At 37.7% G+C, this 13,540-nt stretch overlaps 2 protein-coding genes across 2 annotated transcripts in view; both read right to left on the bottom strand.

Moving 5' to 3' along the window:
* The window catches only part of LOC117950800 (GDP-L-fucose synthase-like), a 2,313-nt gene extending 109 nt beyond the window's left edge, over positions 1–2,204 (bottom strand). Inside the window, exons 1-6 of the mRNA XM_034882140.1 lie at positions 1,776–2,204; positions 974–1,131; positions 733–847; positions 358–486; positions 197–270; positions 4–102 (exon numbers count right to left, since the gene is read on the bottom strand). Coding sequence (XP_034738031.1) covers positions 4–102; positions 197–270; positions 358–486; positions 733–847; positions 974–1,131 — 575 coding nt within the window. The 5' untranslated portion in view covers positions 1,776–2,204. The remainder of the gene's footprint in view (positions 1–3; positions 103–196; positions 271–357; positions 487–732; positions 848–973; positions 1,132–1,775) is intronic.
* Positions 2,205–5,065: 2,861 nt separating this feature from the next.
* serpinb1 (serpin peptidase inhibitor, clade B (ovalbumin), member 1) lies at positions 5,066–11,372 on the bottom strand. Its single transcript, XM_034881444.1, has 7 exons — positions 11,144–11,372; positions 9,722–9,910; positions 8,265–8,402; positions 8,051–8,168; positions 7,811–7,953; positions 5,740–5,907; positions 5,066–5,527 (listed from the first exon to the last, which is right to left on the bottom strand). The coding sequence occupies exons 2-7, from the start codon at positions 9,887–9,889 to the stop codon at positions 5,120–5,122; spliced, it is 1,143 nt and encodes a 380-aa protein (XP_034737335.1). The 5' UTR covers positions 9,890–9,910; positions 11,144–11,372; the 3' UTR covers positions 5,066–5,119.
* Between the last annotated feature and the right edge of the window lie 2,168 nt (positions 11,373–13,540).

Genomic DNA, 13,540 nt, shown 5'->3' with positions numbered 1-13,540 from the left:
GGCAGCACATGACCGTCCTCAATGCTGAAGTTGTCATGGGGACCAAACACGTTAGTGGGAATCACAGCTGTATAGCAACTCCCATGCTGCTGGAAATACGCCCTGGGAAACATACAAACAGTTTTAAAGACAATTCTTACTCTATGTCGACAGTATAAATGTACTAAACATGCAAAACCAACAACAGAGTTCCCACCTGTTATGAACATCAATCATTCTCTTTGCATAGGCATAGCCGAAGTTCGACTCATGAGGTGGACCATTATGGATCTTGTGGAAAAATGTAAAGTAATGTTAGTTGCCATTTACAAATGTGCTGATACTTGCCAGCTTAGAGCACACATAGGGGACTTTTACCATGGTCTCGTCGATAGGGTAGGTGGTTTTATCTGGAAAGATGCAGGTGGACAGGCAAGAAACAACCTTGACGGCGCCAACTTCATGTGCTGCCTGCAGCACGTTATCGTTGATGTAGACATTGTTTCTCTGGAGGGGACAGATACAGCATTCATTATTCTACTACCCATCAAAGTCTTCTTAGTTTTAACACATATCCAACAACCACATCAAACACATGTGCTAATTTAATAGATTCAAGATACTCTATTTTCATTGTATGGACACAACGAAATGATGTTGGTGTCAATCATTCCAGCATTAGTAAATGAATAATAAAAAGATAAGAGCACACATATAATTAGCAATAACAGCAGATGCATGACTTTCTCCTACCCAAAAGTCCAGGTTATACTTCATGTTCTTGAAAAGCCCCCCAACCATAGCAGCCAGGTGAATGACGTGTGTCGGCCGATATTTTTCAAACACTGCCCGTGTCTCCTCCATGTTCCTGAAGAAATGCCACAATAACACAGAATGCTGAAAGTGCAGAGACAGTCTCCAACTTGTGTGGCATTATTAATACCAAAATACATGTTTGCATGTTTTGCAGTAGCTAGAGAAAGTATTCTCTCACGTGAGGTTGGCATCTTTGGAGGAGAGAAATATCCATTCTTCCCCTTCCTTGGCTCCTCCCTCCTCTTTCACCACATGCTGTATAGCCCTGCCCACCAAGCCGGATCCTCCTGTCACCAACACCCTCAATGGAGGGGTGTGATCACCTTGACAACTCATCTGGACCAAGCAAAACACAAAATGATTTAATGGGTCACAAGTACAATACAAACAAAACAAAATATGAGTGTTTACATATGATAGTGAGGCTAGATTTCACCTCACAAAGGAGCAGGTAATATGGCACTGACGGCTCCCTGTCAGTGCCTACAGGTGGGTGCGTTGCAGCTGTATAAAGGGTTAGGTAAATGCCACGTCATGCCACAGTTGAGTGCATGGGATATACATATATTCTTTAAATGCTAGACGTTTAATTAATTATTTAAAAAAAACAGGGAGCAATCGAACAGAGCCTTTGAGAGAAAACTTCACTTGTATATAGGCATTTTATGTGTAGGTGGGTTTTATAATAATAATAATCATAATTATCATTATTGTGATTTTTATTTATTGACAAATGGAAGGTCCATAGTACATATGACAGTATAAATGACAATATTTATAAACATATAGAAATACATAAACACCGTTTTCTGTGTAAAGTTAGGTATATGTGCAATGCAATAATCAAACTCCTTGTATGTGCAAACATGACGTTACTTGGCCAATAAAGATGATTCTGATTAAGCCAAACTCACATTACAAACCGTTTATTGTTAACTAACGTTAACTATAGCTAACTTAAGGTTGATTAACTAACTTACCTCTATTTTGGGTTGACGTAGCCTATAACAACGAAATCCGAAGGTAACTTGTCTGTTGTTACTTGCTTGTTAGAGATGACCACCGTAAAGAACTATGCTTCCCAAAGCCAGCCAGCCAGACAAGCTAGCTAGCTAGCTAGCTAGCCAAAGTTGATGTTAGCTATGCTAGCAGGTAACCGCTATGATATTCATTCCTTTCACCTTTCACCATACTAATGATGACGCTACATAAACTAAACGTGAATGTGACAACTATGTCTAGAGTAAATTATACAACTTCTAATAAATTATAAGTGTGCTTCCCTTAAAGAGAAGTAAAACTATGTTAACTCCGAGCTTAACAAATAACGGTAGCGCTGAGTAGTTGGCTCTAACCCGTTAGCTGGAAACTAGCTACACGTTCAGCAAACTAGAGAGTCAGATAGAAAGTAGAACTCGGATTCCGGTTATAACCTTCAAAATAAAGTTTTATTGATAAACAGTCGGCTCGTTTTCGTGCCTCAAATAGACATGTTGAAGTGCTGCAACTATTCTCAATGTGGAAAGCTATTAAACATACATGAGTTTCATACTATTTTTTTTCTTACAGTATTTTGATTGTTTTGAGAGGATTTTTTACTTTTACTTTTGCTTTACTATACGCTTTCCGGTATTTCTTACACGCTTCGAGACCTGCAAGCATCGTTCTAATCTACTGTCTATGGTACAAATCACAGACCTTTAATATTAAACTGTCTACGGTACAAATCACAGACCGTTAATATTAAACTGTCTACGGTACAAATCACAGACCGTTAATATTAAACTGTCTACGGTACAAATCACAGACCTTAATATTAAACTGTCTACGGTACAAATCACAGACCGTTAATATTAAACTGTCTGTGGTTCTAATACATGTTTTGCACGTAGGCCTATTGTTAATGTTTGTAGTTTTTTGTATCTGCTCATACTAACAACAGTTGTTGACTGGACACAACTTAATTACCTGTCAGAAAAAATATCGTATCCATGAATCCAGAACAAATCTTTCAGTGGTGGATTTTGAGGTACTTGTACACATTACTTAAGTATTTCCATTTTATGATATTCTATACTTTAACTCCCACACATATCAGAAGCAAATATTGTACTATGAAATGTTTCTCATAAATAGTTTTTTTCTTCTCATGAGCCATACATTTCCACTTGCACTTACATTCACCAAACATTTCAGTTTCATTCATATTTATATTCCGAATATTTTTTACAGAGAGCATTGTTCATATCATTCAAAGCCGGATTTAAACATTTTATTCCTCAAACATGGCTAAAATTGATTTTCTTATGGTTGTTGACAGTATTTCCTGATTTACGGTGATGAAAAGAGATGTGGAAAAATCCCTTTTTCTAAAAACCTTTGACATGTCAACAAAATGAAATAAGGCTTTCTAATGTTCAGATTTGTAAATGTGCACATATTCAGATAATGCCTAATTTGCATAACTTAACATACAGTTTCAGAAAACATACATTACAAAAAATAATTGACTTAATGTAAGTAATCAAATAAGTGCCATAGCATATATACTGTGTATATATATATACTGTGTATATATATATATATATATATATATATATATATATATATATATATATATATATATATATATATATATATATATATATATATATATATATATATATATATATATATTTGTATAACTTAACATTATTACTATGTAAACAGGTTAAAAAAAATCCAAGAGCTATTCTTTATTAATATGTTATATTCAAGATATCCTTTCTAAGGTGGAGTCTTGTTTGATGTTTTGTTGTTTTTTCATTAAATGTGAAAAAAAAAGATCTGAGAGAAAAAAGTTATCACACTTATAGCAAAAACATTTTATGAGAGAAAAAAATATTTGAGAGAAAGTTTTCATGCCAATAGCACAAAAAAATCTCTCAAAATACTTTTTTAAACTCTCAAATATATATATATTTTGGAGAATTTTATTTTTCAAACGGATAGCAAGTTTTGAGAGATTTGTTTTGCTATTGGCATGATAACGTTTTCTCTCAAACTTTTTTTTTCTTGCATGTAATAAAGAAACAGTTCTAGCTTCATACTGATGGAGGCGCACCAACAGAGATGGCCTTTTTTACACTTAGCTCATTTTGCACTTTGTTCTCACCACTGAAGGTCAGCATTTGGTAGCTCTTAATGTCTGAGGGACGCCCTTAGGAGAACAGCAGCTCACTTTAAAAAGATGGATCAAATTGAGTCATTATATCATAAGAAAATAACAGATACATGGAAAGTGGCTTTTTGTGCCATGTTAACATAACCCAATAGGTCAGTTTGTCAAAATATAAACCTTGTGTTGTCTTCCTGTCAACTAAGCACCTTTTGTCATTCTAGGTCATTTTTTCTCAATGTTTAGGTTGTCTTTTTCCACACTTTTGTGTTTTTTTGGCGTTTTGAGGCTTTTTCCACCCCTTGTTTTTTGTCACTTTCTCCGATGTCTATGTGGATTTTAGTTAACGTTTTTTTTTAATCAAGCTTTTGAAAATTTTTCCGACTTTTTTTGTCACTTTTACTTATGTCTCTATCGATTTAATAAAGTTTTTCTATCAATTTCTATTACAAATACTGTAAAATCAAAAAAACAAACGAAATAAATTCAAAGTATTGAACTGATCAATTATTTCACATTAAAGAATATTGTATGGAACCATCCCCGTTATTTTTTGGGGACATTTTGTTGAAAGAAACCCAGTGCTTTGATAGAGACTTTTTGAAAATGGATCAAATGTGACCCGAGGACAACAGGGGGATAACAATATTAGTATTATTTTTATTAAGAGTCATTACATTTTGATGTGGTGTTCATTCTGTAAACAAAAATGATCAGTTGAGCCAAATTATAAATATATTTGTTTTCTTTTTCCTTCCATCTTGTTTTTCACAGCTGTGAATGTGCTCCATTTGTCAGAAACTGACCAACTTCCTCTGGATACTCCACAGACCTCACTGGGAACACATTTCATCAGAACTACCGTCAACAGAAGAAAAAGTTCAGATAAAAACTCTGATTGTGTCCATTTAAAAAAAGAAAGAAATGTAGTCACTTTAAAACCTCAAAAGGTCTTTTACTTTATTCACTTAGATTCAATCCACTGTTAATTCAACCAAAAACACTGAAAATCCAATAGCAAAAAAAAAGCCAAAAATTCAATTCAAATGCAAAAAAAAAATGCAGTTCTTCAATTGGCAAAACATCACAGAAAATGTAACTTCGGTTTAAAGAATTTAGCACATTTTTTATTTGAATTGGCCCAACATCTTACTCTGCTGGTTCTGTCTACTGAGGAGACGAGAACCTGCCAAGGAAGAGGATGGACCTGGTCTTATTGTGCCTGATGAAGAAGAGGAAGGGGTGGTCCGCTGTGAAGTGTTCCTCCCTAAACATACAGAATGCTATCAGGCCGGCTGTGGCTGCAGCCGCCTCCGTCCCCTCCTCGTTCACCTCCACAAAGGCCTTGTGGGCCACTGTAGACAGGAAGAGTCCTCGTTCCCCGTTCATGCCGGACAAATCGGCCTTTGCCCCACAGAACACGTCTGTCATGCCCAGTTTGATCAGAGGCTCGTTCAGCTCGTAGTCTTCCTCCAGCTTGAACTTGGGCAGGTGAACCAGGACTTCTGAGTGGACGTCCATGTTGCCCCTGTTGGTCCATTCGTCCAGCTTCTCCCTTGTTAGCTCAGTCTCCAGCTGGAAAACACACACACACACACACACAGAGTATTACATTACATTGATATCAAGATCTCTTTTGCATGACAATGGGTTACCAGAGATATTATTCTGCATATTGGTTAAATTGATTCTATACTTTTTCAAGAGTGCAAATGGTTCATGATGTACGGCTCACAGCTTCTATTACGTTCCTTGCGAGCGTAGTTAGTTGCCTCGGGGCTGCGTACCTTCAGCAGAGGGTCAGAGCCGTCCGTGGACTCCTGAGGCAGCAGGATGAACATGCTGAGCTCCTCATCCACGTACGGCAGCTCCAGGATCTGCAGACCGAGCTCAGGGATGTAGTTGTAGGGCAGCTTCTTCATCTGGTACATCATCTTGACCGGCTTGGCCTCATTCTGATGTCCAAGAAACAAAAATCACAGATGATCTGAACACGTTTGTCAATATAACTTTATGTAAACCCTTATAGTCCGTGATAAATGTTGGTATCCACTTAAACTGTAACCTGCTCAGAGATGGGAAGTGACCAAGTACAAATACTTCCTTACTGTAGGCCTACTTAGATTTTTTAGATATTTTTACTTTACTATTTATTTTTGTGGCAAGAATTTTAAAACAAATATTGATTCTTTCTACTCCTTACATTTGACAAAATTGGCGGGTTACTTTAGGTTTGTACAAAAGGTCGTCAATCAGGTGTGATTGTGGTTGCATGTCGGAGAATAGCGCAGACACACGCCTCACACCACGAGCAGGCGCGCACGTCACATGGAGACAAAAGTAAGAGAAAAGAAAAAGGGACAGTCCAGAGGATAATCAGCTATTGGCTAGGACGCACCTAGCTGTTGATTCAATATAATGGCGATTATTGAACATTCTTGCTCACGTTTGTATTTTAGGGGCATTATTTACATGCTACAGTTACACTGCATTAAGATAATGGAATTAATAGTAGGTTTATTGTTACCATTTTCTAGCATATATATAATTCCTATGAATTGTGCATGGTAGCCTTTACAATTTTATTTATTTATTTGCAGAACCACACACACACACACACACACACACACACACACACACACACACACACACACACACACACACACACAAACACATCAGAGCTACCCACGCCCATGTTCATACTGATGCTTGATTGTAATGAAGCATCAACAGAGAGAAGTCGTCTCTGTCCGTGTTTTAACAGACACACCTGGGGCCAAGTTGGAAACCAGGATCAGCTCTAAATACGGTCCTGAACTAGTCCTCAATAACAAGTTTCAAATAATTTCACTGGAGTTACCGTTATTATTGTTTGCGTCATCACTACCAAATTCAATCTAATTGGATGTGAATATACACAAATATCTAACAGAATCACAATGGAATTCATATCTTGCTACTCAGTCTGAATCTTATTAACCTGGAGTCCCAGTCTCTATCACACTAATCATATATGTGATGTTTAAGGCCTATTGGCAGAAATCCATTTAAAATATAGTCAATGGCACATAAAGAATAAAGAGCCTTTTTTCCAGGTCCATGGAAGTTTCTCAGCTTGTACTCTATTGACATTCATGTGGTCCAGGGAGCTTGCATTAAAAATAGTTGTTATTCGCAAGGCTACTTTTACTTTCATACTTTAAGTAAATTTCCAAGTACTTTGTTACTTTTACTTGAGTAAAGAAGTTAAATCAGTACTTCTACTTTTACCAGAGTATTTTTAACACAAGTATCTGTACTTCTACTTAAGTCCGGGAAGTGAGTGCTTTTGCCATCTCTGGCCTAACGTTAATTCAGTTGGCCACTAGGTGGCACTGTTGTATTGCATTTCACTGGTAAATACTGTCATGCCATTAGAATTAGTCACTTTAATACAGAAATGTTAGTTTAGTCTGTATTAATATAAATGCTGCAGGTAGTTTGATAATGGGAAATTAACATTTATGTTATTTCTTGTTTGTCAGACCACATACAAGACAATTATATTCCTAATCACCCACACATAGCTAGCTATATACACATCCAGCCGTTTCATACCAAACAGTGCGCCCTATTGTGCTGGGTTGGGCCTCAAGTAAAGGATTGAATTGCATCGACTTCTTTGTGTTCTGACCGACACCTCAGTGAGACACCCATCTTACCTACATTATTCCTAATGCAGTCCTACCATATTTACCAACCCAACACCTATTTAACGAGCTTAGAAAGTTTGAATTTTGTTTCTGAAGATGTTCAGTTCCTCATTTGATAAATGGCTTCCTGTACCTAGTGTTCATGTCTTTATGAGGCAAACTTCACCTGGTTGACTTTAAAGGTCATCTCTTTGGTGTTTGCCACATCAAAGCGATTCATCCAGTTGCCCTTGAAGTAGATAGCATTAACCAGAGCCAATCTCGTCATTGGGGTGACTGTTCCTGGCTTAAGAAGATCTTTGATCTTATCTGAAAGGGAATACAAAGACAAAGCAACCACTTAACACTGATTCACAGAAGACCGTATCAAATGATCGCTGTCGCTGGTCTAATTAAGATTACTCACTCTCTGTCTGCTGCTCGACCCAGCTGTTGATCTCCGCTCTGCACGCCTCAGGTGCCCCGATGAAATCAACAGCCTTCAGGTCTGCCTGGTAGTGCTTCTGTGTGTCGTTGAGGAATTTCTGCAGGGGGTGGATCACGTCTTATGAATGCAATCATTATAAAGTTATTGATTCAATAATAGGGTCTTCTGTGGTGAGTGAACACTGAAAACTCACCTGAAGGAAGTTAGCGGTAGTTTCTCCGTAGAGACGGTTGGCTAGTTTCAGGATGTATGATGCAGATGGCGAGTTGATGTCAGCGTTCAGTTTCTGGAAGTCTGCGTGGACACCTTCACCAGAGCTGAATGAGAGGGCCTGTGTGTACGTTTGGAACAACACACTTTATTTTGGGATCAAAACATTACAGTGTTCTATGAATTATGATACCTTTACAGCTTATAAGACTTCTGCTAGAAATGTAAAAAATGTGGATAGTCGAGAGTGGCAACATAATATTTAAAACTGACCCTCAACTTACTGATACATTCACAGGTTATACGATTTATAATAATGTCAAGCATCTTTGCTGTTCATGATGTGTAGTCCTATGTGTTGCTTCCCCATGGCTGCTACACTGTATATCAGCCTAATAATATATATTCTCTATGTGCCTTTTAGTTGCTTCTGTTTTTAATGTTTAGTCATATCTGTTTGTCACATTGTTAAATGTACGTGCCTGCTCCACATAGTCTACACTATAAGGCCAAATGTATGCAGACAGCCATGCCCCCATACTTGTGTGTACTTTTGTGCACTTTGGATCCAGGTCTGTTTTTTATTGGTATGAGCTAGATCACTTAGTTTTAAATAAGGGAAGCTTAATGCTAAAGTATACAATTCCAACTTTGTGTCAGGAGTTTGGGGAAGGCCCTTTCCTGTCTTCCCTGCACAAAACCAGGAATACAAAGGAATTATTTTCCTGATTTGGTTTGAAATAACTTGACTGGCGTGCACAGAGCCCTGACCTAAACCAGATCCCACACCTTTGTAATGAACTATAATGCCGACTAGGAGTCAGGCCTAATCGCCCAACGTCGGCGGCCAAACTCACTCATGCTCTTGTAAATAGGATCAAAACTTAGCATCCAAGTTTAAAGTCGGGTGGACTGACTTCCCAGAGGAGTGGAGGCTGTTACAGCAGCAGATGATTGTGGTTTGCTAATGTTTTGAGTATCAAGTCGTCATTCATCATCAACCTGCTGAACCACTGCAGATGAAGGTTTGCCATTTGGCTAAAGGCAGCACATTACCATTACAAAGGGTCATTAAACAAAATAAAATACAAATAACAAAGGAGTTATTGTACTTCAGTAGCAAACAGGTGAACTGAAACAGTAACTCTTTGTTCAACCTCCAGTTTTAATAACCTGCTTTTGAGCAAACAGTGCGTTACTCGTTTTGGAGGTGCTTATCAAGGTCAAAGTACAGGTGTCATAAGACTTTGCCTGTCTAAAGACACACCTTTCATTCTTTGCATACAATACACACCTTAGCCAATAGCCTGAACTTTCGAACCCAAGAAATGTTTAATGGGAACAGCCTTGGTTGACTGTATTTCGTAATGTTTATTACTTTTTATAACTGGGCTAGAAGTGGAGGCAGAGGTGCATGTAATAGAGAGACAGTGTGCTGACCTGTGCCATCTGAGCAGCAGTGTCTCCTTGAGCACCCAGGTAAACCATAGCCAGGGCCGAGCTGATGCTCAGCGGGGAGACGAAGATGTTCCCGGTGGGATTTCCTTGGCTCAGAGTGCGGAGCAGGTCCAAGGCAAAACCGGTGTTTGAACTGCTAATGGAGGCCATGACTGATGAAGTACAGTTTTCCTGTTATGAGGAAATTGGTATTTACTGTAAGTCCATTTTGTGAAATACATTTTAGGACTTTTTCATGTAAACAGAAATGCTCCTAAATTATATTTTACAGTTGGTGTATAAATGAAACAAACTGTAACCTAAATACATTTTTCATCATACACAATTGATGACACCCACCAGGAAAAAGAAGCTTTCTATTCTTTAAAACTACAGGATTAAGTGATAATTCTTCCCCTATTTACTTTGGTTGCATGTTACTGTATCTCCTTCTCCATCCCTCTATCTTTAATTGTTCACAGAAAATAAAGGCACATTGCAAAACCTTATCTGAAAAGTAATGTTGCAAGTAAGGTGTACACAACCACGCACACACACACAGTGCAGTTCAGACTCCGGAAACGCTTGTTGAAGCCCACAAGTGTGATGCTCCTGTTTCGCTGCTTACAGCTCTTGTAAAAGTGAATACACATTATTTATAAGTTGGTCAATGATTCAAGTGGGCATCCTGAACTAGGCCCATATTAACTGAGGCATTTATTTTAGATGAGTCATGCAATACAGGCTGCACCATGTGACCATAAAAAATTAGACCACAATCACATCACATTGCTGCTATAAAAGCATCATACATGTATCTACCTGAAATATGCGTTTATTTTACAAATAATTCAATAAACCAATCTATAAAGCTTCCCCCTCCCCTTTTTATTGTTATTGTAGCCTACCTGTGGTTGGGTGGGGCCATTTTACCCACAGCAGATGATGTTGACAATTTCTTTTGCACTAAAATCCTTTGAATTATCTATTTGCACATGCACGGCATCGTGGTCACGTGGATGTCACATCCACCACATCACGGTTTAACCACTGGTTTAAGATATATGTTTAAAGGGAATTCCGCATTAATAGCGAGTTTATACCGGATGATTTAAAACATGACTCAGGTATTGAACTTTTTTTAACCTGCCAGTTTCACAAAATCTCAACGCATTTCTTAATAAAGTTCGAGACAACATGATGTTTTTGTTCTGTGTTGTTTGTCTGTGACTACACGGTGCTGCTTTTCACACGGTCGGCCACCCGGAAATAACCCCGCAGTGTCCACGACCGTCTTTAAATAGCACAGTGGCCACACTAGCTGGTGTGAACTACGCAAAACACCATAGATGACAGGAGGATAAAGCTACATGATGGAACAGTCGGTGTGTGTTTCAGGCCTATTAGCAAACGTTGTTACATTACCTGAGGGTCACGCGACGACGGAGGCACGCTCTGCTCGCGTGTGGAAAAGTGAAAGCAAAACGTAAAAACACGCCAAAGTCTGCAAAGATTCCCTGGAAATAGAGACGCCAGAAAGGGCAAGGGCGGTGGCTAAACCCACAAGTCCACCGCTGCTCATTTATACGGAACCCAAACAGTTGTGGGTGGGTGGGACGCGTGACTGGGCGATAAGTCACTGACTGGTGATAAATAGGCCACATGCCTTGTATCCATACTCAGGTCAGTGCCGTGGAGAGGTTTGAACAACCTTTACACCACTTTGAATATCTAAATTGTTATATTGTAGTTTTGTTACTATCCGATGACTGCGCATAGATGGACGGAGGCAGGGCCAGGGTTTTAGACCCCCCCATCTCACATTTCTGTCTAGCCACACACCAATCTCGATACACATTGCAAAGTATTGAATAACCACAGCATTTCACATTTAATGAAAGCTTTTAACAGTCTTCAATCGTATATCTCCCAACATCAGTGTACATGTTTGAGCAAAGCTTTCTCTTCACTGCCAAGTAGATTCAAAATGTACAGATATAGAAGAATGCAACAATACTGGGAGGCTTCATTTGAAAAAAAGGAAGGAGCAAATGTAAGAGACACATCAGGGTAAAAATATATAAAATAACAATTCTAACAATGAAAGAAAACCAGTAAATAAAAAAGACAATATAATAACTAAATATAAGAAGCACTAAACATATATAAGAAGAGAAGGTTTTTGAACATCCAAATGAGTGCCCTTAATGATCCACAGCCCTTCAGTCTCCATAAGATAACTCGACCCCCTGGGAACTGTTTTAGTTAAGGGGCTACCGGAGGAGTGTTGGGGTCTTTAGTCAAAACAACTTGACCCTCCCTTTTCCAATAGCCTCATATATTTTTCTATAACCCTCCATTTCCATGTTAACAAGCATGCGATATGAAAGTCTGGGATTGTGGAGAACACCAAATGGTCTACTGAATGACCTTTAAATGAAAAACACTCAATCATTGTAGAAACATTGTAACTGCTAATGAAGTTTACTTTTGACCATCAAAACGCCTGTAACTCTGTGATAGAAGGAAATAACAGGAAGAGATTTGGCTGACAGGAGGAGGCTAACATGCTCTATGTTTTGACCTGAGGAAGTCTGTCTATCATCATTGCACTCAGCGAAAACTGGAATGTTTCATCAATCCAGCGTTTCAATCGTTCTGGCTCTCCCCCTATATTTATATAAATACTTATACTTTTATATATATATATATACACACAGTATATACACACACATTTGCACGAGCTATGTAGTCTAATAATGGTGAAAATGCCGAGCCTTTCATTTAGGTTAGAGTTTTATTGCCCCCAAACAGACAATATTTTAATTTAAATATTGGAATCAGCTTTAAAAAAATCTTAAAAGTGTTTTATGTGAGACATCTTGTCATATAAAAGCCTCGTATGTCATGTCCTGTTGCATTGATTTGTTTTAATAACATTGTAATACATTATTAATAAATGTACACCTCTGCCATAATTGTGACAATTTTGAAATATTTTGCAGTGTTTTTTATGTTGCTCAAATACAGTGTTGGAATGAAACAGAGTACATTTACTCGAGTACTGTACTCAAATACAATTTTGAAATGCTTGTACTTTAGTATTACCATTGTAGGCTATTCACATCTACTTTATTTTAGAGGAAAATATTGTACTTTTTACTCCACTTCATATATCTGACATCTAGTTACACAGAATTATTTTTTTCTTATTAATACTAAACATAATCAACAAATAAATGATTATATACAAGTATAGATTCAGCTACTATATAAAGTTGTTAAAATTAGACCTACATTTTACCAGCTGAGACCTTAAAACTGCTGCATGCATCAGTGATAATAATCTAATAGTTAAAATATAATATATATTATGCTGAAGTGGGTCATTTTGCTTGGTAAATAGCCTATTTTAAGTTTTGAGGCTTGAAGTACGTTTTCGGACAACTAATACTTTTGTACTTGTACTTGTACTTCTTACTTAAGTACAACATCTCAGTATTTCTTTCAACACTGCTGAGATCTTAAAGCCAGCCGTTTTCCAACACATTCATAATTGTAGTAACATCATCTTAGAAAAAAGCAAGAAAAGACTGAAAAAGAGACAGCCTGAGATCACATGAACACTGTGGAATGTGAGGTTTACTTTATGGTCTTCAGCTTTCATAAACAGTCTGCCTTCCTAAAATTACTCTGGGTTAGTTCTTGGAATACTGAGCCAAGTGAAAGTGAATCTCAAGGCTATGTATTTTTATTTTAAATTGAAAACCTTTGGAGATGAATACATATGTACCCTGTATGAATTCTTCAAATCATGCTATT

This window comes from Etheostoma cragini, chromosome 9, assembly GCF_013103735.1.
Source record: "Etheostoma cragini isolate CJK2018 chromosome 9, CSU_Ecrag_1.0, whole genome shotgun sequence".
NCBI lineage: Eukaryota > Metazoa > Chordata > Actinopteri > Perciformes > Percidae > Etheostoma > Etheostoma cragini.
Note: the sequence above shows the minus strand (reverse complement) of the source record. Positions and strands in the feature narration are given on the sequence as shown.